At 41.6% G+C, this 25651-nt stretch overlaps 1 protein-coding gene across 1 annotated transcript; it reads left to right on the forward strand.

The window, feature by feature from the left end:
* Positions 1 to 1033: 1033 nt before the first annotated feature.
* LOC310948437 (serine/threonine-protein phosphatase 2A 55 kDa regulatory subunit B gamma isoform) lies at positions 1034 to 23383 on the forward strand. Its single transcript, XM_083915573.1, has 10 exons — positions 1034 to 1139; positions 1548 to 1871; positions 11994 to 12091; positions 13382 to 13547; positions 14213 to 14325; positions 15405 to 15582; positions 16373 to 16537; positions 17996 to 18165; positions 21545 to 21636; positions 22550 to 23383. Exons 2-10 carry the CDS (start codon positions 1796 to 1798, stop codon positions 22842 to 22844), a joined length of 1353 nt encoding a protein of 450 aa, XP_083771699.1. The 5' UTR covers positions 1034 to 1139; positions 1548 to 1795; the 3' UTR covers positions 22845 to 23383.
* Positions 23384 to 25651: the final 2268 nt, after the last annotated feature.

Raw genomic sequence — 25651 nt, forward strand, 5'->3', positions numbered from 1 at the left:
AATATATTTTCTTGCTTTAACGGTACCCACCCCTGATGAATGAATCATGGGTGGGTACTTCATCATACAACATACAATATATCAACATTAGAAAAAACATCTATTATTATAATAACTCAAGGAGTTAACATTCTGGGATATGTGGAGGGGAAAAAACGCTGCCGACTGTTTGTCTTTAAACCATCACATCATTTTTGTTAGTTTGTAATTAGCGCTTGTTTCGAATCCATAAAGGAATAGTTTGACATTTTAAGCGACATGTTTTAGTTCAGCACAAAAACTCGAAACGGGGTAACAGCTAGCCAAGCTAACAGGTACAAAAAACAAAACAAAAACAAAGATCACCTAATGGAACCTCTGAAGCATTGTATGACATTAATTCTTGTTTGTTTAATCTATGCAAAAGCTGAAATTGGGATTTTATGCTCTGCTAAGATAACTCATTTGTGGTATTTTCCTGAATTTCCCAAAGTGAACATCTGAAATTCATAGAACGATAACTTGGTACGATCATATCATGATATGTCCTGAATCATCACTCAGCCCAGCCTTCTATGGTAGATACTGCTGTGTGTGTTAGTGGTCTCTTTGATAATTAAATTACGTCTCTAGGCGAATCCTCTAGTAGTCACTGTACTGTGGTTCATAATCAGCACTCAGTCAAGTGTAACAGTTGTACTCTCCTCCCCTCTCCAGCTCTCTGCCATTAGTCACAACCATATAAGACACTCTGCCACTTCCGCTGTGCCACCCACTCCATCCCTCTTCTGTTTCTTTATCACATTTAATCACCAGCAGTCAGTGGTCAGGCAGATCTCAGCTCTGGGATGATTGGCTGCGCCAAGGAATGGGCGGAGCCTGCGCCGATGCATCTCACACACGTACCAGCGCAGCAGGACAGACTCTCTCTCTCTCTCTCTCTTTCTCACTCTCCCTCCCCCTCTCTCTACCTCTCACTCTGCCTTTCATACATACGCCAGAGTGCAGACTGCAGCAGAACGCACTGTCAGTAGGATTTTCCTCCACATAAGGGAACGGCCGAGAAACCAGAGAGACAGTTACCTGCTCAGGAGGAGAGAGATGTTATTAATGGAGGACCCACTGAGGAGAACCTGACCCACAAGCTGCCGAATGTGCAGGTGAGTGAGTGTTTGTCCCACTTTATGTGTGTGTATATGTGTGTCAGGGAGTGTGAGTTCACTGCAGAAGCATCGGCACTGCAGATACACCGACTAGGGGCTCTGCTCAGCTCTCTCTCCCCTCCCCCCACTCTCCTCCTCCTCATCTTCATCTTATCTCCTGTCTTCTCTCAGAGCATTAACAAGTAGGGACTCTTCCCATTTCTGCGAGCACAGTGGCTGTGTATGTTGTATGTGTTGGCGAGAGCAGAACTGGTTTCGGCCACACCTGGACTCAGCAGCTGCACAGTGGACACGGGGTGCGGTGGATTTTTCTCTCCTCACAAGTGATGTGCACTCCTGTGAGACACAAATCAAGCTCACCCCTGGTAGTTTTTGAACAGTTTTTAAATAATCCTTCTCTTGCAGGTTTGCATCTCGCTCTCAGAAGCAGTTGTGCCGACTCCTACGTGGACCCATTCCTCCTTCGGGACTGGCCCAGTCCCTCCTTATTTAAAGGATAGGATGCCTGGCTCTGCGCCCTTGTGCTGAGGAGGCGTCTGTGGGTAACAGTATGGGCGCTGTGCTGGCCGGCATCCCCACCACCCCCTCCACCACCAACGATCTGCCACAACCACGCTGCCCCACCGTGACGGGCGCTTCCTGCAGCCCCGCCGATGGGCGAAGACACTGACGCCACCCCGACGCTCAACCACCGCGGCTTCCTCCCCGACCACAACTATGTGACTGAAGGTAAGAACAGGACAGAGGAAGCTGTGTGTGTGTGTGTGTGTGTGTATGTGTGTGTTTGTGTGTGTGTGTGTGTGTGTGTGTTTGTGTGTGTGTGTGCCTGCGTGCGTGTGTGTGTTTAAAAGTTACAAAGTGTGTGTTCAAGTGTGCCCCCATGTGTGTGTGTTTCTATGTGTCGGGACATGTGTGCGTGACAAAGTGTGTGTGTATGCAAAAACAAGCTTGGGACAGCTTCCTAATCTTCTGTAAGCTCTGTGTTGATCAGACAGAGTTGCAGACGGAGCAACAACAACAACTAGGGAGCAAATCACTCTCCTCTCTGCAAAATTAAAGTTTTCCTCTCCTCCTTCCCTCCTCGTCTTTTCTTCTTTTTTTCGCACCCTGCACCCTTAATTTCCGTGTTTTTGTTTATTTATGCTTACATTCTTACCTTGCGTAACAGCACACTGCGGGAGAAAATTGATCTGACCTGTATCTGATTGTGTACATGCATGTCTGTGTGTGTGTGTGTGTGTGTGTTTATCTGTAACAGCAGAATGTCCAGAAATGTCCACCACATTCTTTTGTAGTCATTGCACTGCACGTCATCTCTCATGTCACAATAGAGTCACACACATGCACGGTGTCAAATATATAAAGTATCCCAAAAACCAATGAATTGCAAACCAATGAATTCTTTTGGTTTGTGGATTATAACCTCGGATAAACCCCTTCTGCTAATCTCAATTACAGCACTAATCTCACCTGCACACTAGATTCCCTGTCTGCCTTCTCCTGCCTGCCTGGCTGTCCCCAATCTGTTTCTTACACTCAGCTCATTGTTCACCACACCTCTTAGACCAGAACAGCAGATTATCATTTAGGGGTCATGAATGTGTTGCAAGCTCATTCGTGATCCTCGTATCACAGCGGAACGGGAATTACTCTTCCTGTGTCTGCGCTGTAATATAATATCCCTTTCACAGAAACACATACTGTGGTCAGGGGAGATCTGTAGTGCTGCCTGTTGATCATGTGTGTGAATTCAGCATATACTATTGCTAAGAAGGTTGAATAATATCTGTGCGTCTTTGTTAGTCTGTATGTGTGTGTCTTTTCCCTAAACATACAGTGTTACTGTGAGAAATATGTGTATTTGTCCGTTTCAGTTAGTGGCAGAAAATCAGTCTTAACATTCATCACCAACAATCCATTATTGCCATAGAAACAGTCTGTGATGTTAAACATCCTGCTTTTCATGCTTCGCCAATATGATTGACAGGTCGGTTCCACCCACCAATAATGGCGGTATTAATTATTCCACACATCTCAGGCAGACAGAGACATTGTTCAGGGTGAATTGCTGATGAGCTCGCAGCAAGGTGGACACATGGCTGAACACTATTGGTGTGGAAGGACTGTGCAACACATGGGCAGCTTGGAAATAGATAGTTGAAGAAGAATACGTACAGAATTGTGCTCTAAATTTCAATCTCATAACAATTCCCCCTAATGACTGAAAAAAGATAATTGTCCTTCACAAATAAACAAAAACGATTCATTACCTGCCTCCTCTTCTACATCTGCTCCAACCCCCTCCACCTCTCCCTCAATGTTCACCCCCATCCCCCGTCCTCCCCATCTCCATCCCCCACACCCTCCCTCTCTCTCTCCCCCTTTACCCATTGGTCCTTTAACGCAACTCGCAGCATTGCCCGGTGCTGAAGTGGCGTGTCTGCCAAACAATTATCCAACAGTACTCTAAAGGATACTCAAACACAATGTGTGTGTGTGTGTGTGTGTGTGTGTGTGTGTGTGTGTGTGTGTGTGTGTGTGTGTGTGTGTGTGTGTGTGTGTGTGTGTGTGTGTGTGTGTGTGTGTGTGTGTGTGTGTGTGTGTGTGTATATGAGAAAGAGGAAGGCAGAGAGGTGGTGCATGTGATTTTATGATTGGGTGTATTTCTTTAGCTCCTGTGTGTCTCTTCGTCTTTCTTTATTTTTCTGTTGCATTCATATTTATGTCTGTGGCTGTGAATACATACTGTGTGTCTTTTTGTTTGCTCAAGTGAGTGTATGTATATGCGTCTGTCTGCAAGAGTTTTGTGTGTGTGTGTGTGTGTGTGTGTGCGCATACATAACAGTATGTCTGTAGATCTTTCCATGGGGATTCCCCTGCCCTTTAACTCCTACAGGGGAGGGATGCTTAACCTCCCTTTACCTTAACCTCCCTCCCCTCCCCTTCTTCCTTTCAATCTCTTACTCCCTTACTCTCACTTCTTTTGCGTTTCTCAATATCTCCCTTTGCTACACCCTCACCTTCGGTTGGAGTGGCATTGGGTTCAAGGATGGATGAGGAAATAATAACAACAACAATATGTTTTCTCAATAAATGACTTATGGCTGATTCCATTTCATAAATAATGCAAGCACTCTAACCCCCATAATTATTTTGCACCATACATAAAAGTATCAATGCTCTTAAGAGAAAAACCCAAAATAGTAAACTATACATCGTAAAACCAACAAATATATATAAATATAAATTGTATGTAACTCTAAAAGTAAAAATACCAAACGTTCGCACGTTACGTTAACAGTTAATACATTGCTTTGGACTTTAGAAACCTGTGATGAACAAATGTCATTATGTTTGACATTTTAACTGACACATTAATCAATAGGGATAATTGTTAGTCATCATACCTGTTGTAAGTAACTGAGCTTTCACCAGCTCTCACGGCTCTTTTCTAATTGTCAGTCAATGCCCATCGCCTCTGGGGAAATGTGAGAGCTATCTGTTACGTTCACCTGCAGCACTTCATTTCAGATCAGAGGCCTACTAAAACATATAAAGACTCTGTCCCACAAGCTGCCTATCTCTGTCCATTCTGCATGTCTTGCAAGCCTTTCTGCCAAACCCAACATGTGAATACATCATGTTGTATAGATACAGAATGATAATAAAAACACCATCAGTATTTTTTTTTCTCTGGTGAGTACTCATGGCCAGATGTGGTGATGCAGTAACTCAGTCCCTACCCTTAACCCCATCCACCCTACCTGGTCCTTCCCCCCTTACCCTCTGCTCCTCCCTGTTGCCCTCCTCCTTCCCCTTCCCCTCCATCCTTGCTCCTCTTGCAGGGCTGCTCCTGGCTATAGCCTGAAGAGCTCCGCCCATCCTGTCCACCCCTCTCCACCCTGGAGTCTTCCCCCAGGATGTTGAGCCCCATCCAGGTCCTGTGCTCCGACATCACTACCCTTTCTCTGGAGCCCGAGCCGTTTGCCTCTTACACTGAAGGTGTGTGCTCTATCCTCTTCTATCCCGAAGGTCTTATCAGTGTCGCACATTTGCGCCACATGATCCCTATGTGAGATTGAGTGTGTGTGTGTGTGTGTGTGTATGTGTGCGGTTGAATGTGATAGTGTGTCATTATGTGCGTGTGTGTAGTTTGAGTCAGTTGAATTCTCATGTGAGTCTGAGTGTTATAAATATCTGAACCATCACTTTGTCTCTGTCTGTCTGCCTCATTCTTTTTGTGTGTCTATTTTTGTAGCTACCTCTTTATTTTTGTCTCAGTCTGCCGACTTTAATGTGTGTGTGTGTGTGTGTGTGTGTGTGTGTGTGTGATCTGATTTCTTTAAATAGTTTGACCAGATGACACTCTGTCTCCTTCAAAGCATCTATCTTACTTCTACCTCTATTAAATACGGAGGAAGCAAACACAGACATTGACATCACACGCGCAGAGACACTCTCTTAACCTCTTCACATAGATAAACTGTACATATACTGTGCAGACATTCAAACGCGCGCACATGTGGGGCTACCGTGTTCAGGATTTTTTCATTACAAATTCATCTGCTGATTATTTTTTCAATGTATTGATTAATTGTGTGGTCTATAAAATCTCTTAAAATGGTGAAAAATGCCCGCCTACGATCTCTCATAGCCTTCAAATTGCTTGTTTTGTCTGACAAATAGTTCAGAGGTATGTAGTTTGCTGTCATTAAAGACTAAAGAAGGCTGCCAAAAATCAACATCTGCGATTCACGCACAGTCATTTTTCTGTCGATCGACTAATCGTTTCAGCTCTACACGTCCACACAGAAAGAGAAGAGTGGCGGCATAAAAGAAGGGGAGAGAGTTTGTGAAAGGGATTGCATTTCAGTATTTACGAGGCGTCGACACATAATCTCAGTTTTCAGTGTCGCCGGGGTTATACTGGGTGCAAACCAGCTAAACCCCTAATCTTTCTATTGTGTTTCAGTTTCACAGAATCTGTTTGAAAAACAAATTGATTTTCATCACAAGCGAATCATACATCTTAGCTTTGAGAATTCACGCGGCTAGAAGATGTCTTTGCAGCGAGGCGAAGCAGGATTACAGGTGTATTTCACATGTAGAAGCCAGCTCGGTTTGGGATTCTAATTGTTTGTGTCTGTAACCATTAAGCTCACACCGGCTCTGCTCCATTGTGCTGATGTGTGTTTGGAGAAATGGCAGATTCCCTGCTGTGCTGATCTTAAATCACTCCTCTCCTCGCATGTAAACCTCCAACACAAACACCAGTCCCCCCCCCCCCAGATAACTCCAAAACTGCAGGACAGGGATCATTTTAACGTCTCCCTACGGCAGTGTTTCCCCTCGTCTTCTTCACTCCCTCCTCTCCTTCTCTCCCTCCAACCAGTTTATTTCTCTACAGGGTAATTGAGTACACACACTTGTGCACACGTACACAGGAAATGCGCATGAGCTGCAGCATGCAGACACACTCGCCAACACACACGCATACACACATCTCCTGCTGAGCGGTGGCTTGTCCTCACTTTAAAGGAGTGTGTGTTTTTGGCTTGGCTTTAATGGTCTGTGTTTACCCAGTCCTAAGATATATATAATTGGGACTGTAGGGTGTCTGCTCCATTCTCTGTCCCTGTAGTAGCCTTAACAAAAAGAAATGAGGGAATCCACCCCCCATTCCCTGCACCACCACCCTCTTCTATCCCATACATCTCCTCTCCTCTCCTCTCCTCTGATACTAACAATTATTTTCATTATCAATTAATCCATCTTTTATTTCCTTGCTTAATAATTTATTTTTTTCTTTATGAAAATTTAAAGAATTGTTTAAAAAAATGTGGATCACATTTTCCAGAAGACCCAGGGCCGCATTTTGATTTAAGACAAAGAAAAGTAGCAAATCCTTGCAAATGGGAAGCTTGAATTAGTTTGTAATTTTTACTGGAAATAAATGTCTATTATCAAATAAACAATCAAAACTGTTTCAGTTGCATTTTCTCTTGATTGATAGATTCATTGACTTCAGCTCTATCTGTCAGTTGTTATTTTTTTTACAGTTAATTTAAAGATTTTCAACCTACAATGATAGAAAACAGAGAAAAACAGCAAATTCTCACATTTTAGTAGCTGGAAAAAGTAACAGTTTGGCATTTTTACTTAATAAATGATTTAAACCATTAATGAATGACCAAAATGTTGATTTATTTCCTTTTGATCAACTTATCATTTCCAGTTCTAGTAATCTCCTTGCAACATGCTTTGACCGTTTGAGTGTTGAGTGTTGAGTGTATTCTTCACTTATACATGATTTTTTTTAATGCTTCTTTGTGTTATTGGGTTCATTCATGTTTGTGTGGGCACGTGCACGTGCAGTCACATTGTGTTCCCCACAGCTTCTGCAGTGTGGCGATGAGTCAGACAGACCTGCTGATGCTAATGGGCTGTCTGTGGAAGACAGTCAGACACAGCTAGCTTTGCTATACTGTAGCACACAAACATCTACACTACATTGACAGCGTAACAGGACACACGCACCCATACATATTACATCCGTACACTGGCCAGTGGTGCCTCACAGCGTGCTCATGATAAAGATTGTTTCTGCGGTGGTTGCTTGTGTTCTTAGGGGTTTATTTTATGTTCTTCCTATAAACTGCATCATAGAAACAGATGGGTGTGAGCTTGTGTGTGTGTGTGTGTGTGTGTGTGTGTGTGTGTGTGTGTGTGTGTGTGTGTGTGTGTGTGTGTGTGTGTGTGTGTGTGTGTGTGTGTGTGTGTGTGTGTGTGTGTGTGTGTGTGTGTGTGTGTGTGTGTGTGTGTGCGTGAGAGAGAGAGTGTGTGTGCGTGTGTGAGAGAGAAACTGAAAGCTAAAGGGGGTTCAGATAAAGAACAGACAGAAGGAAGACTGAGTGTGTGCTCCATATTTTATTTAGCTATATTGTGTGCCGCTCCTGTGGGTTTTGCTTAGCGTAGCTCTTTCTCTGCGCGACGTGAGTGGAGACAGTTATCTGTAGATGTGTTGGGTGTATACACACACACACACACACACACACACACAAAGCATCAAGCACACGTTTGCTGTACATCATTATGTGACTGTATGCATGTATTCAAAGCTGCCTGATATGCTAACTGTACACGTGTTTGTGAATTTCACCACGTGTAGAGGCCTGATTTTGTATTGTGTGTGTGTGTGTGTGTGTGTGTGTGTGTGTGTATGCATTAATTATCTGCATATCCTCAATTTGGATCTATATCGTCTGCTCCATCTCCTGGTGATAATATAGCAATGTTTGTTAGGGGACAAAAGTGTAGCGCCATAATTATTTTACCACACTACTTCTTCCTGCGAGGATTGGATTGATGAATACCACTTCCTCCTTCACCAGACCATATACGGCTAACTGTTACGAGTACCCCTGCTACCGGTTGGCTCAGCCTGTTACCATGGCAACCCCCGCTCACCGAAAGGCCCCCTTCACCGCCTCCACCCCAGTGCCTCTTCCCTCCACCTCCCTTTGCATCCTTTCCATCCATTTCTGCTCCACCATCACCACCACCACCAGCAGCAGCAGCACCACCACCACCACCACCACCAATACGTACAAGCTAACAGGCAGCCAGGCAGCTGAGTGCCGTGGGGGAGGGATGGGAGAGAGAGAGAAAGAGAGAGAGATGAATGTGGATAGACAACCATGAAAAATATGATAGTGAAATGGGGCAAAAGAGAGAAACTGGAGAACAAGAGATGAGAGATGACAAAAGAACATGTGTGGGGAGCGGCATTGAGAGAAAATAGAGGAAATAAATGGAAAATGAAGAATAAAGAAGGTGCTGCAGTGCAGTGGGATCAAGAGACAGCGCAATGACTAGTAGAAAAATGATAGACACTAGTAATACATGAAATGTGTGAGGAACAGGATGAGTAGGGTTGTTTTATTGTAGAGATTGAGGAGCTGTCCCTGCCTCCCCTCATCATAAAATCTCTCTCTCTCAAGGCCGCCACAAAAAAAGGGTTCAGCTTTGAATTACAATAAATACGCTCTCCTCGCTCTATTTTTATTACTGTCAATGCTTATTGAGGACCACGTTTTTTTCTATGAAAACTGAGCTCAGAGGACTCCTTTGTTGAAGGCTTAGTGGGATGCAGCCATGAAATTATTTTGAAATCTAATCTATGAGATTTTTGAAGATCATATTTGATTATTTGGTAGTGCAGTTAGTCGCAGGTTTGAAGTTTTGCTGTATAAAAACATATGTGAGGGACTGCTTTGGAGGCTGCAACACATGGTCAGTCAAAATGTGGGTTGTGCAGCTGCTGCCTCGATGACCTTAAACATAATTTGAAAAACAACTGTAGGTTTTGTGTTTTTAGGTGGCATAGGTTTATAGATTTTATGTAAAGATGCACCGTATTCAGGTTTTGCACAAGCTGCGTGATAGAAACGCCATCAACGAGCCCACTCGCTCGCTGTGAATTCTCGGCACAACGAAGAAGAAGAAGAAGAAGAATTCCTTTATTAGTCCCGCGAATGGGGAAATTCAATTTTCACTCTATTATTTTTCATTTAACACACACACAGGCCCGAAATACACACACATGCACAGACAGGACCTATATACATGCAACCAATGGAGAGATGTTAGAGCGTATTTATACATGGGCTCAAGTAGATGTTACATGTACCTTGTTGTAGGGTGCTGGCAGGGTAAAATCAGCTTAGGGCCCCATCCAACTCATTTGAACATTTGCGTTCTCACATACAGCTCCTCCAGGTAATGTCTAGATCATTTTAGGTTTTGCAGTGCCGAGGTGTAAAACTGACAATTTGTGGTATTAAGGGAGGTTGCATGCTGGTAGTATTTGTTGTCCAGGTGAAAAACCTTTGTAGAGACTCTGCTGGTTGTCTAAGAACATAGACTGTATAAAAAACGGACCTAGCCTCTACATCGAGGTCAGTTCTCTTAACTTGATCCAATCGTACTCGCCTACTGGAGTCGCCTACTTTTCTGACTTTGACTCCGCCTCATTTCCTCTTACCAAAAAAGGGCATTTATGCGACTTGTGGGGAGGGAGATACGTCCGTCTACTTTAACCTCCAATTAAATAAAAACTAGCTTGGTACAAAAAATTCACCCCCATCAGTGTTGTCATGGAGGTATGACAAAAAGACAGACTACAATGTTTTGTTTGTACCAGGCCTTAAATAGGCTTAATTATGCTGTGAAAATGGCCTGTTTAACATGGGGGTCAACGAGAAATTGCTCTATCATGAAACGTGCCACTAGTGGCCACTCGGCGAACTGCAAATTTTGGTACGCCCGTATTTGATCAACCAGGAAATCGCTGTGAGTGAGGTTTGTCTAAGAAGTATTCCTTTAAAAATAGCTCCATTAGTAGTTTACTGTCTGAATACATCAGTCTAGAAACTGAGTCACTTCTGTATCATGATGCAGTATGTTCGTGGGTGTCATCTGAGAACAACAATATAAAGATACATTTTGATTGAGAATAATTTTGTAAATGATCCAGTCCGCACTGAAGTCTTCGCCATGGTGACCAGCATGGCCAGCAGCTGTCCCGTCATTAAGCACAGCCTTTGTCTATACAAGTGTGAAGTCCGACCACAGATTTGAAACTTCACAACGGAGCTGAACATTAAGTTCACTTCTGCTGGGAAACAGACTGGACTTGTTTACTTGTTTTGTTCAAATAAATTCGGTTTAGGGTAACTGAGAAGCATGGGTAGTAAGATAAACCGAGCAGGATAAATATGGGCCTTCATTAAATATTTATATGTGATTATGGCTTTTTAAATTTAAATTACCTGAGATAACTTTACATACTCTTCATACCAGGTTAGATACATCCCCTCAAACTCTCTTCACTGAACTTCATTTATAATTACCTTTAATAATATTGCCAATGTGTTTTCTCCCTCCACATCAGCTCAGTCTGCAAATAGGAATGTATTTAAAAAACTTAAATCTGCTGTACCAAGGGGCAATGAAAGGGGGATAAGAAGACATATAAGGCGACTTTAAACCAGATTCAAGCTGCAGATATAACACTGGCATACACTTCATTAGACGGCACAACTAAGTGACTTTTATTTCATGTTCTGTGTAGATGCAGGAAGGGTCCGCCGAAAGCATCGTTCCAGTAAATGCTAAGTGGTTATTAACGTGTTTACTCCTCATATTACAGCGAGTGTTGTCACTGAGTCAGACTGTGTTGGTGTTGCTGGACACAGAGCCGGTGATGGGGACGCTGTGGCAAATGTGAAAATAAAATGTTCTTTGAATGATATGCAGTCACTAATGCGAATACAGAGTCGTGTTTACACTTTAAGACACTACTGAGATGACATAAAATAAGTACATCCTGAGACCGTAATCTTGTGTACTGGAAGTGTCATTGTGTGCGTCACTGTGTATGTGTCACAGATAGCACCTGTGCCTAATGTGAAGCAGCTGTGTGTGTGTGTGTGTGTGTGTGTGTGTGTGTGTGTGTATATGTGTGTGTGTCCTTGATTTTCTGTACGTCTTGACAGGCTATTATGTACTGTATAACCTGAATTTTCTCTCAAAGCTTACATGCAATTACTGAATATTTGTGTTAGTCTTCAAATATTGTTTTATTCTACACATATATTTGCATATTTTTAATCCACTTACACGTTAATGCATTGACTGTTTACTTATAAACAGATTGTATAGATTATTGATGATTTACAGTGCGTGGTTAATTAGCTAATGGCTGCTCCTTCTCTCTCTTTCTCTACCGTTCTCTCTTCTCATGCTACATCTCTCTTTCTCTTCCTCCATCTTTGGCTCTGTGTCCCCCAGCTGATATCATCTCCACTGTTGAGTTCAACCACACCGGAGAGCTCCTGGCCACAGGGGACAAGGGGGGCCGAGTGGTCATCTTTCAGAGGGAACCTGAGGTAGAAAGACACAAATATACCATTTTTCATTCTGGCTGTGAGAGCCGTGACGATCACACACTGTCCCTCTCCAGCTACAGTCTGGATTGACTGATGACTACAGTAGTTGATTCTCCTGCTGTGTCAGAGAGTGTATCTGTGTCTATGCCATGCGATTTCTTCACATGATCAAGGTGACTGCTGTGATTATACATGTGAGCAAGATGCAAAACTGAACTGTAACAAAAACGAACCGAACCACAAAAAAAGGAACCGTTCACTACATAAATCATGGACCCGGTTTGCACGTGAGCTGCAATTTTTCCGTTCCAAAGGTTGTGTGCATGCAGGGTTCTCTTTTCCCTTTCACCTAAAGGAAGCTAAGAGGCAAGAATATAGTGGGGAGATGAGTATAGATGGCACACGGAGGTGAAAATGTAACGTTTGTAGATGCACCATCATCTTTAAGTTAGTTATATATAGGCTGAGCAACACTTTTGCTTATGAAAGAATATAATATTTCTTGATTTCATATATTTTATTTATTTCATTTTTTATTTAATCTTTATTTAACCAGGAAAAGTCTCACTCTAGATTAAAAATCTCTTTAACAGGCGAGTCCTGGCCAAGACAGGCAGCAGCACAGTTCCATAGTTACAGACAATAACTTAAAAACAACAGAGAACATATAAATAGTCCCAGTCAGAACATCATCAAACATCAAACAAATCATTTATAGACAGAAGAGCCCGCTTCAACATCATTAAGAAGGGATTTAAATGTGTTTAGAGAAACCAGCTCCTTAAGTTTCAGTTCATTTTGCAACTGTTACCATGCGGGCGCAGCATAACTAAAAGCCCTTTTCCCCAGTTCAGTACGGATTTTAGGTACAGTAAGTAAGAACAAGTCCTCAGAGCGGAGCTGATAACTTCCTGTACTTTTCGAGTTACTTACTTCTCCAGGTATGAAGGAAGAACACTGAGGATAGACATATAAATAAGGATATGAAAACGATGGACTCTGCGGGTGGACTGAGCCAACCATCCAACTCTAGCATACACAGAGCAGTGGTGCGTGAGGGTTTTAAAATTAGTAACATATCTCATTAATATTATTAAACGTCTGGATGGAAGAAAAATGATATTCTTGCATATAATAAAATGCAGAGAGAAAATTGGAAATGCTTTTCCTTTCCTTAATGTGCAAAACAAATCGAAACTGTGACCCAAAAACTGCAATACAAACCAAACAGTGGGTTTGTTGAACTGTTGCACCCCTAATTTTGACGTACCTCCTTTTTTTCCCCCACAGAGCAAGAATGAGCCATTTTCCCAGGGAGAGTACAACGTCTACAGCACCTTCCAGAGCCATGAGCCCGAGTTCGACTACCTTAAGAGTCTGGAGATCGAGGAGAAGATCAATAAGATCCGGTGGCTGCCTCAGCAGAACGCCGCACACTTCCTCCTCTCCACCAATGGTGACAGACCCCACACACACATGCATCTTAGAGGAACCAGGAACATGTGAAGGAGTAGAGAGAAGGGGCATGGCGAGCAGTTAAAATAAAGACAGTTATTTAATTTTCAGATTTTCCATGGCCTAAAGGGAGAAGACATTTCTGTAGTGCATTAGGGGTATGTCTGCCTTGGATTAGAGGTCACATCATCAGTTTACATTCTGAATTTATGGCTATATTGAAAAAATCTATAGATTATAGAGAGTCCCCTGTTATTGATTAATTTAAGTACTTTATTATTTATGATTGAGCGTATGAAAAATGTAAGCCCTGCCCCGGCAATTGGATAATACGGTTTAATACAAAGACGTTTTTCAAAGCTGAGAGTTTGCAGTGCGGTGGATTATCTTGTCCTTTGCATCATTCCTTTGTATTGAAGTGCCTGATTTGATTGTGTCTTTATGCTAAAACAGCTCTTTTTTACGATTTGAGGCTCTTAGCTTTACCAATTGGAGATGAAATCCCATCTTTAGCCAAGTCTGATATGTTTAATCTAATCTATTCTAAGATCTCCAGATAGCTTCCTAACCTTAAAGCATATCAACAAGCACCTTTGATACATTTGTTCCACTTTCAGAAGAAATCTGTTCTCATCTGACTGCTTAACGGCTCTTTCTGATTCCCAGATAAGACCATTAAATTGTGGAAGGTGAGTGAAAGAGACAAGCGGCCGGAGGGATACAACCTGAAGGATGAGGAGGGTCGCATCAAGGACCTCTCCACTGTCACCTCCCTACAGGTAACATCTATCTATCTATGTATCTATGTATCTTTGTATCTATCTATCTATCTATCTATCTATCTATCTATCTATCTATCTATCTATCTATCCATCTATCCATCCATCCATCCATCCATCCATCCATCCATCCATCCATCCATCCATCCATCCATCCATCCATCCATCCATCCATCCATCCATCCATCCATCTATCTATCTATCTATCTATCTATCTATCTATCTATCTATCTATCTATCTATCTATCTATCTATCTATCTATCTATCTATCTATCTATCTATCTATCTATCTATCTATCTATCTATCTATCTATCTATCTATCTATCTATCTATCTATCTATCTATCTATCTATCTATCTATCTATCTGTCTGTCTGTCTGTCTGTCTGTCTGTCTGTCTGTCTGTCTGTCTGTCTATCTATGTGTATGTCTGTTTCTGTGTTTCTGTGTGTTTGTGTGTGTGTGTGTGTCTGCCTGTCTGTCTGTCTGTCTCTTGCAGACACTTAAACATTCATAAATGCAGTAGGTTGGGCAACAGAACTGGGTCAGTGGGTACAGATGTGCTGGCATGTGCAAAAATGGGTCACTGGCACAGTGGAACATGTGTGTATGCAGGAGTGTGTGAGGGCGGGGAAACCCTCTTTTTTTCCAGCTGTACGGCACAGCATCAACAACATCTGTACTACTCGCTTTCGTCTCTTTGGTAATCTTTGGAATGTGCGTATGCATGTATAGAATGCCCGTCTTTGTCGAGGCCTGAGAACATGTATGTGTGTGGTGATGGTGCTCTCACCGTGCTGTATGCCAATAAGGACACACATTTACTGTTAATGTTAGTCACGTATCGACAAAGAAATCTAGACAAAAATTGGACATTGGATTGAAAGAAAAATATGTGTTATTATTTTGTTAAACAAGATTCGGTCTTCAAAAAGTATTTCTCCGAAAAGGATTCTTAAAAAAAAGGAGGGTCGTCTTGTAATCAGGGTGGTCTTATATTCGGGACAATACGGTAAATGTAATCTACTGCCTGACTGTCTCCTGCTCATCAGTTAAACTCTCTTTTCTGTCTCCTAAGGTGCCGGTGTTGATGCCGATAGACCTGATGGTGGAAGTGAGCCCGCGGCGAGTGTTCGCCAATGCCCACACCTACCACGTCAACTCCATCTCCGTCAACTCCGACTATCAGACCTACATGTCAGCCGACGACCTGAGGATCAACCTCTGGCATCTGGACATCACCGACCGCAGCTTCAGTATCCATTTGTGGGTTGCGGTTTGCATTTCATAGTGAATCATTCAATCAATCAATTTATTTGTCATTTTAAATCATATAAAATACAATTCTAGTGAAATATAATAAGCACATTAGAGAAGACATACATCATCATACATGCACAAACACACGTAAAAGCAGGAAGATATTTATTGTGGCACAAGGACACAGATAATTGATGCATACATTAACACGGATGGGAATACATGCTCAATAATCAATCTCTGCCCCCCCAACAAACTCCCACATTGCAAATCCCACTTTGTGTATAAAGAAATGCACAAAGACGCACAGTGTTGGGGGAGGGGAATATTATTCTTGAAGAGTGGAAATATAGCTTAATGAATAATTCAAAGGCTGCATAAATATTTCAGCCTGAGTTCTAATCCAGCTCAATAGGACACAATACAGTCACATCCATGACCCAGAGAGGATTTACGATATTACAGTTTATCCGAATATGGAATTAGTTTTTTCCTCAACAACCTCCTGAAGATATATTCAAATTGGTTTGCTTTATTCCCTCCGTAAATTATTTACATTGTGATGGTTATGTTTTCATTTACATACACGCTTTTTTTGTTCATAGATCATGGACCTGTGTGGGTTTTCACATGAATTCAAACACAGTATGTAATTGAGTCTGTTAGAGAATAGAATTGATAAAAGGATATGTATACAGCATGGTTGACTTCAGCAGGCTAAGACAAACTGCAGGCCCTAGGAAGTTGACCCTCTCTAGAGTTTTTCTGAGCGACATTTTCTCTCAGACATCGTGGACATCAAGCCAACCAACATGGAGGATCTGACAGAGGTGATCACAGCGGCGGAGTTTCACCCCCACCACTGTAACTTGTTTGTCTACAGCAGCAGCAAAGGCACCCTGCGCCTCTGTGACATGAGAGAAGCAGCGCTGTGCGACAAACACTCCAAATGTGAGTAAACCTGCTGAGATCTGCGGTGGACACATGCATGTTATGTTTTACTGGGGGGTTTTGCACGTTTGAGCTTATGAACTGCAAATCAGATCAACTTAATTTTGCAGCTGAATGTTTTTCAAAGCATACACTTGGTTTTTAATCAGCGTTTCAAAAGGTATAATGAGTATGACGTATAGCTTATTGTTTGGAAACAACGGCCAGAGAGAGGGAGAGAGAGAAAGTCAATCAGTGGATTATCATCATTAGTTTGCTTTATTTAGTGAATGTGTGGTTATGTAGTTCAGAGCAGCAGCTATCTTCTGTGGTGGTGATTTGACAGTAAACACTTGTGTTCAATTTGTAATGTCAATGAACTGAAACCAAAACCTCAGGTTTGTTAATTTATTGGAAAATAAATTATATAAAATAATTTTTTTATGCCTCCACGCCGGGGACAAACGTAGCCAGGGGCATCATGTTTTCGGGTTCATCTGTGCGTCCCATACACAACACAACACAATATCTCAGGAACGCTTAGAGGGAATTTCTTCAAATTTGCAACAAATGTCCACTTGGACTCAAGGATGAACTGATACGATTTTGGAGGACAAAACTCCATAATTCCTACGCTAGTTATGAAAACATTTCTCACAGATGTCTAAGAGGATTAAATGATGAAGTAATGATATTTTATTTCCAAAAGGTTAAAGGTCAGTTTCACAGTGACATCATAATGTTCTGCAAAAAAACCAACCTTTTCTGTCCATTATTAAAAACCAAAACTCAGGAACAGAAGGGGAGACTTTTGGTCAGACACTAAAGTGGTGACTGTGGTTTTGAAACTGTGGTGACTGTTTAGATCTTTTGTACTGCCGGGTTGAAGATGCGTGTCAAGCATCCGCGTTCAGCGAAAAAATACACTTAAATTTCTTTGTCTCCACTATATATATTTTATCAGTCTTGGCAGACATGGATGAAAACTGCAACTGCAGACTGGTTGTCAGAGGCCATGTGGTAATTCTAGTTTCACAAATTGATAATGTGTAGAACAGGTTTAGTTTACCTTTATATCAATCTGCTGGCCTTACGGGACAACCATTCAATTCATGGCACTTTCTCTCACGCTTCAGATTTTTTTTTTTTTAATGTTTTTTCTTAATTTTTTGTGTACTTCCAAGTTGAAATGGCCAGTTCCCTTACACTGTAAACTGTGTTTAGTGGAGCACTCTAACAAGCAGAAAGAGATTTAATTTATGTTTGTTGACATCTGACTGCTGATGTTTATACACAGAAGCATTCAGACAGCAACACCATGAGAGTACACCTGTATAGTCTGTCTGCCTCATAGACTACATTCAACATATCCAGTAGACCCATCTGAGAGATTTCGTCATCTGTGTACATGAGACAAAGACACTGTGTTTCTGACTGGCATCAAGCTTAACAGCACTCACCCTCCTCTCCCCTCTCCAGTGTTCGAGGAGCCCGAGGACCCCAGCGCCCGCTCCTTCTTCTCCGAGATCATCTCCTCCGTGTCGGATGTCAAGTTCAGCCACAGTGGTCGCTACCTGCTCACCAGAGACTACCTGACTGCCAAAGTCTGGGACCTCAACATGGAGAGCAAACCCCTAGAGACATACCAGGTGTGTGAGCAACCGCATGTGAAACTCACAAGGGAGTGTTAAGAAACAAAAAAAGACATGAGAGTGAATATTTTCTCTCAGGCTCAGCTGCTGTGATGAGATTCCTGCAGGCAAGGAGGAGCAAAGTGACTCTGGGCAAGGTGAACAGCAGTTGAGGTCACATTAACATATTTTCCTTTGTTGAGGCGTTCCACTGTTTTATGCATGCTTCATCAGCTGACTGATAATAACATTAAATCATAGCCAATAGCCTTTATATCACAAGCTGCATTGTTTCTCATGTGGAACCCTGTTGCTGAGAAATAAGCAACAGATATTTATTTTTGTTCTCCTAATTAATCCTATTTTACATTATGGCCATGGTTTTCAGTTTTATTATAATGTACCTGGATTACAGTTCATTTGTCCACATCAACCACGGTAGTTATCTAATCCAGAGGTGATCCTTTGTCTTTTTGTCTTATTTTTGTGTTATCACTGTGTGTATTTTTTGGCATTGTTAGCACACACTTTGTGGTTATTAGGTTTCAGAATTGTACAATTCTCCCAAATTATAGTCAGACAGTTCACTGGATCAGTAACTATATTAGTGTGCTGTACTTTCATAAAACAACAGGAGGAGGACAGCTCGGTGGTTTAGACCTTTTATTTTGCTTGGATCATTTCAGTGTCTGTTTCAAATATCACTTGATTCTCTTCGTAGTTTCTGGATTTCCAAGTAAAATTTCCTCCTTGTCTTTCTATTTACCTCCATTTAGCCTTTACTAGGAAGCAAAGCATGTAAAATGTTAAAAAAGGAAACATGGCCTCTGTAATGAAGAAGTGTGGCAGACAATAGCGCATTGATTGAATGGACAAGTAGTCTAAAAATATACATAGTACATATTCATTCAGTGAGTTACTTGCTTTCTCTTCTTTTGCACAAATATACATGGTCTAATACATATTCTAGCACTGTGGATCATTGGTTGTTATTGATCTTGATGGGAGTACAGGCTACATTTCCTGAGTAACAATTTGCACTGCTCAGTTTAAGGGCAAAGTGCACAACTGTTAATGTGTGCAGATAAGCCCGGACCTAAGTCCTTTGATGATATAATTATGATGGTTTCAGTTAAGAGCGGTGGTTAGTAGTCTAAATCGCTACGGTTTCCTTTTGTCTGCCACGCTTTATCTTACTGTTTAATGCAGTTGCCATGTATCTTTTGTAACTGCTGCTCACCTTTTGTAAAGTTAAAGGAGCGGTTCTTTCTCATTTCATCACAGTAAACTTGTGATCGATCTGTTGTAGAAAACTGTGAACGTGTATTAATCTGAATTACTTACACCTATCTTAAACTAGTAGCACCTCCTCAGCCTGGGTGCACTGACTAGACTAGGTCAAGCCTGGCTTTACAGTATCTGGATTTCTTAATTGTGAAATAGCCCTCTGGTCTCCTGGGTAAAAAGTCCAGTGTTTAACTTACTCATCCATAATATCCTTCCATCATTGTGTACCTCATCACTCTGTATACTATTAGGAGGCGGGGGTTGAGGGGCTTGTGTAACTATCCCAATCGCTCTGGATCCCTTACAACATAGTTCAGATGTTTGTTATGTACAGGGGTTTACACAGAGCTTTTTCTACTGACTCATACTGTGCAGAAGAGCTTGTTTATTAAATGTTCTGAAGTCACTGCTAGGTGACTAACCGTCCCTCTACTGAAATAGGGCATTGTCATCCTGGAAATATTCATAATTGGAGACAGAAAAGAATTATGGGAAGACACCTTTCTCTCAGAATCGGTACTTTGCTGATGATTCAGTTTTTCCAAAACCTTTTAAGGATAATTGGATTGATTACGAGCCAGAGAATGCACTTCTTCTTCATCTTGTTCTTCTTCTTGTTCTTGTTCTTGTTCTTCTTCTTCTTCTTCTTCTTCTTCTTCTTGTTCTTGTATTTCTTCTTCTTCTTCTTCTTCTTCTTCTTCTTCTTCTTCTTCTTCTTCTTGTTAGTCCAGAATTACAAGAAACCCTTGTTGTGGCCGAAAATTGACGTGCTGTTGAAAATGTACACATACAAAAATAGTGCAAAACTGATAAAAAAAGCATTTGTTCTGTTGCTCTCACATTTACGCTGAATTGATCTTACGTAACTTCTAAGTGTTTCTGTTTATGTATTTATGTGCAGTAGAAGTATTTATCAACTTCTTTTTCCAGTGTGTGTTTAGTATTTAGTACCCATTTGTGTGTGTGTGTGTGTGTGTGTGTGTGTGTGTGTGTGTGTGTGTGTGTGTGTGTGTGTGTGTGTGTGTGTGTGTGTGTGTGTGTGTGTGTGGGCCTATGAGGCAGCCAGGAGTGGGAGACCAAGACGCACTTGAGCTATTTATAGTCCGCCGAGCCTCCACTCATGAAGTGAAACGAGGAAGGGATACCTTACACAGTGCCCGACACCTAGTTCTGCAATGCAGCACGGAGAAGGGGAAAGAGGGAGGGAGGGAGAAGAGGGGTGCAAGCTTGGGAGTGAGTGTGAGGATGGTGTGATGAGGCTTTGTAAATGAGACGATGAGGAAGAGGCAGGGCACAGATTGAATGGGGTAAACCGAGGGGAAGAAGAGAGACTTCAGGACTCTTATTTTGGTAAATTTACACTCTTATTGCTCTAAGATTGAAAAGTGATGAATAAAACAAGGCACTATACTCTTAATCAGAGAACATGCAGACTGGAAAAAAAAGACTATATATATGCAACTTCAGCTGTTACATTTCACCCTAAGCAGAAAGACCCGTAGGGGGAAACAAAAATGTCACCTGGTTTGATGAACAACCGTGAGCCGACCTCAGCCTGACCATTTATTGATTGTGAGGTGACTGTTGACTGCTGACTTTATGCAGAATGTGAAAATAGGGGGGCTTAATGCAGAGCTGGAGGAAAAGGGGTAGATTTCAAGCCCTTGCATCACTGTGCTGACACAGGCAGGTGCAATGAAAGCACAAGGGAAAAGAGCTATTAGTCTTTGTGTGTGTGTGTGTGTGTGTGTGTCGGTGTGTGTTGTGTGTGTGTGTGTGTGTGTCTCTATTATTATGCCCTCAGTGGGTTCGGATGTTAATGGGTTTACCGATATGGAAAAGGAGTTTAGATTAAAATGTACTTCTGGCCCTCATATTGCTCAGGGCTGGTGTTGTGTCTCATTACAGTTGCCTTCAGGGAGGTTTGTGTTACAACTTTAATGTGTTTTGTCTGTGCTGAGCTTCGTGTGTGTGAGTGTGTGTGTGTGTGTTTCTTCTGCCGACTCTATTTATAGTTTACACAGAGAGTTAATACCTGTGCTGGACTCATTTTTAATCATATCTACATGTGTGTTTGTATATTTGCGTATGTGTGTCTGTGTTCCTGCAGGTTCACGATTACCTCCGCAGCAAGTTGTGTTCACTTTACGAAAATGACTGCATCTTCGACAAGTTTGAGTGCGCCTGGAACGGCTCGGACAGGTACCTGAAATGATTTTTGTGTTTCTACAAGTTGCAGTTTCCCTCCACCCTTATAACAGGTGCTCTTGTGTATTTTGTGGTGCTGTTTATAAGTTAATGAATGTGTTTACAGTTAAAAGGTCTGTTGACCCAAATTAATAATAATACTGTTGTACTTTTACTTAGAATTTTAAAATTCAGCACAGTTATTCGCAATGAATATTTTAAAAGGTGCAGTAGTGCTACTTTCACTTAAGTAAAGGATCTGAATACATCCTCCACCATTACTGCGAGCAGCAAAAATGAATCTCAAAGGTCAAATATTGTAAAAAGTGAGGATTCCATGTCTCCTCCAAGTATCAATACTGTGAAAGTATCAATACACTTAATCCACAGAGAAATGCACTCAGCCTGCGTTCATATCACAACTAAATCATATAGAGATAGAAAGTGACTCTACAGTGCCGTTACAGTCATTCCCCGGCTGCAGTAACGGTGTAGAGACACCGAGAGTGCAGATGTTGAAGAAGTGGAAATGCTAACCAGCCGGAGCAATGAAAGGAAACAGAGTGTTTCAGACAGGGTGAATACAGGTATATTCAGACAGACAGTATGAGAAAAATACGATTTTTTTCAACATTAAAGCACATAAACATGTTCTTGCAGAAACCCAAAATACAAAAAGTATGAACCTGAAAATAAGCATAATATTGGATCTTTAAATATCTTAAGAACTAGCCAAATAACACTGAAATCATGGCCAGATACCGATGGCAAAGTTTTTCTATTGTAATTTGGAGGAAGTGACTCTACGTTGAGGCAGGAAGTAAATGTAGTCAGTGAAGGTCCTCATCAGTTTAACACTTTAGAGAGAAAAGAGAATTAAAAAAGTCTCCAGACCGTCATAGCTTATGCTTCCTCTTCCTTCTCTCAGCGTGATCATGACCGGAGCCTACAACAACTTCTTCCGTATGTTCGATCGGAACACCAAACGTGACGTGACCCTGGAGGCGTCGAGAGAGAGCAGCAAACCCAGAGCCGTCCTGAAGCCGCGGAGGGTCTGCGCTGCCGGGGGGAAGCGCCGGAAGGACGACATCAGTGTGGACAGCCTGGACTTCACCAAGAAGATCCTCCACACGGCCTGGCACCCGACCGAGAACATCATCGCCATCGCCGCCACCAACAACCTGTACATCTTCCAGGACAAACTCAACTCTGAGATGCATTAATGAAGGGATGTCAGCGGTGGATACAAACGAGTTTACACCTGAACACACACCTATGCCAGAATGTACGCATTTACGGACATACACGCACAGGAATATGCCTAACACGAACACACACACGCTGAGAAAATATACACACATCTAGGTCTACTCTTTGACACACTCCCTCACCTCAGCCTCAACCCAGCCTCCCAGAACTGAAAGGACCTAGAAAGGGCTAGAAAGGCAACAGGCTGGATTACAAAATGGATTTTGGATTGCAAAATGGTCGAACAGTGGATTTCTTGATTGTTAAGCGCTGGATTGTCCTCGATGGTGTGTTGATTGCTACAGCTCAGCTTCTGAAGGGGATAAACCCCCGTAGACCGGAGAAACGCTTACATATTTGCCTTTTTTTGTTGTTTTTCAGGCTCTTTTGCTTTCTCCACCTCCTCCTCTCTTTTCTGTATTTGTGTACTCGAGCAAAGCCTATTCTTATCCCTCGCCCACTGTTTTGTGTAACCGAAACCCTTCATGGTTGTCAGCCAGCGGCACTGATGAAAAAAACGGGCCTTTTATGTAACTGGTTGTTTGTTTTATTTCAGATCCGCCACCCCAACTTTTTTTTTTTTTTTGTAATTTCTTGTTAAATGATGTTTATGATGGTTAATATGATGACAGTGACGATTTAAAATGACACGTGTGATGTGCAAGAATGAATTCGGGACCCTAACCCCTTAATCCAGGTGCCACCAGACGCCTCTGAGCTCGACTGGACCGTGTTCAGTCGAGGTCAAACACTTACACTCCCGCAGATAGACGCAGAAGTTACACCACGGCCTAATACGAGGACACGTACTCATCGCTGCTTTACACAGTGTGTTTCAGTCATTAATGTTGTCTCTGGCCCTTCAATGATTGTGGCTTCTGGTCTGAGGCTACGTTGTGCGCTACTTTGCTGTTAAATACAACTCAAATCAAGCAACAACAACAACTAAAAAAACTATACAAAAATAAACTAAATAATATCAACAATCAAGCAAAAAAAAAGATGCTGCATGTAAGATCAATTTAGCCCAGCTGTTTATGAATTGACTGACTGACTTGGCTGCCTTCTTAACCATTTAGAACCAGCTGTACAAAGGCTTCAGGGGCCCGGGGCCCCATGCAGCACGAGTAAACCATAGAAGACCGGGCTCTCCTACCTTTATTTGTGTCTTTGGACACTGAAGCATGTTTACCAGTGTTCGGCTCATACACTTACATGTACGTTTTTGAATGAAGCCGTCCAAGAATCAGTTTCTACTCGACTGAAACTGAGAACCAAGAAGAATGGGGAATGTTTTCATTAATGTTGTTCTCTAAAAGGAAAAAAAAAACAAGGGGCCTAAATGGTGTCTGTATATATCAACTTTGTTTTTGACATGTATGAGGCTTTGTTTTTCTAACATCCTTAAACGGACGGCGGACTGGATCGTTTGTATCGACGGTTGCGTCCGAATATACAGCAGAGATGGAACTCAAATCTCCTCAGCCTTCCTCACTGATTACTTTGCTGATGTGCAGAAGCTTTTATTTTTAGAGAACAGTTTATTCTTTTATTTATTCTTTTAGTGTCAATTTTACTCCACCACGTCCTGACCAAACTAATGTTGATTCACACATTTTTTGTGTTAATTGTATGTTGATGATAAAATTGTCAAATGGGCAGTTATAAATAATGTTAATATGTTTTTTTCTGAATAAAGATTTCAACGAAAGTGCATCCAATGAGCTTACATCTGTGATTTTTATTGCTATTTAATTATATAAGTCAGAGTAATTGCCAGTGCCATTATGGAAATGTGCACACTTAGCGTCAGTTTACATAAATGGGCCCATTAGGGGCTCATCATTGTAGTCTGATACGAGTGAAGTCATGATGTGAGGCACTAGCACCACCTAGTGTCAATACACACTTAACGCACTTTCTACATTAAAAAGATCTCTCTCCAGGATAAGGTAAGTATTCCCTTTCATATTTTGAATTGCACCAATGTGTTTGATGTGCATCAGTTTTTTCTCAGGGCACCTTAAAAAGTCTTAAAGTCTTAGGTTTTTCTTAATTTATCACATTTCTTACATACAAAGTCATGAAATAGTCCTAAATTTGAATTTGTGAAGTTTTAATTGCCACAAACATTTTCATTCATCCATTTTTTTAAATGTATTTTTGTCAAAATGAGTTAAGCTCTTCTGTGTGAAAATCTACATTTCTGATGTTACACAGCTTTTAACCTACCACTGAACCTAATACTCTCTTTTTACTGGATACTTGCATTTTCCAAATGTGGTTTAGCCCAATTCACTGGTTAAGTGGCACCACATAAGCCTTTCTCACAGCAGATATTGTCAAAGTAGGATCAGAAAGTGTTACTAATAACATTAATAATAATGCTTAATGCCACAGTGTGGCAGTAAGCCAGTTTGCACTTTACGTCCTGAAGCAGCTTAATGGAGTTCTCATCATTTGTTTGATTATTTCCGCCTGTGTATGTAAGTTTTCGACTACAGCTTGTGTGCGTTAAAACTAGTTTGGAATACAGACAAAACGAAACTTATGATTTATTTAAATTGCAAAATCAAAGCCACTTAACCTTCCACCTCTGAGATTCAGTCTGTATCTCAGTAGGAGTATCTTGTTATAATAACCAATGAATCTCTCTCATTTAAGTCTCACTTTCAGCAACTGGTTGAAAAACAACTGAAGCTGAAGTTTGGTTTCTATTTTAGAAACAAGTTTTGCTTTTCCTTTGAGGCCAAAAATAGACTGGCTGCAGCCACGTTTAGGT

The sequence above is a fragment of the Echiichthys vipera genome, assembly GCF_963691815.1.
Source record: "Echiichthys vipera genome assembly, chromosome: 6".
Classification (NCBI taxonomy): Eukaryota; Metazoa; Chordata; class Actinopteri; order Perciformes; family Trachinidae; genus Echiichthys; species Echiichthys vipera.

Excerpts from the sequence above, each read along its gene's own strand:
- LOC310948437 (XM_083915573.1), top strand. The coding sequence starts at position 1,796 with ATGGGCGAAGACACTGACGCCACCCCGACGCTCAACCACCGCGGCTTC. Across the intron at positions 1,872-11,993 it reads CCACAACTATGTGACTGAAG|CTGATATCATCTCCACTGTT; the intron begins GTAAGAACAGGA and ends TGTGTCCCCCAG. Across the intron at positions 15,583-16,372 it reads CATCACCGACCGCAGCTTCA|ACATCGTGGACATCAAGCCA; the intron begins GTATCCATTTGT and ends ATTTTCTCTCAG.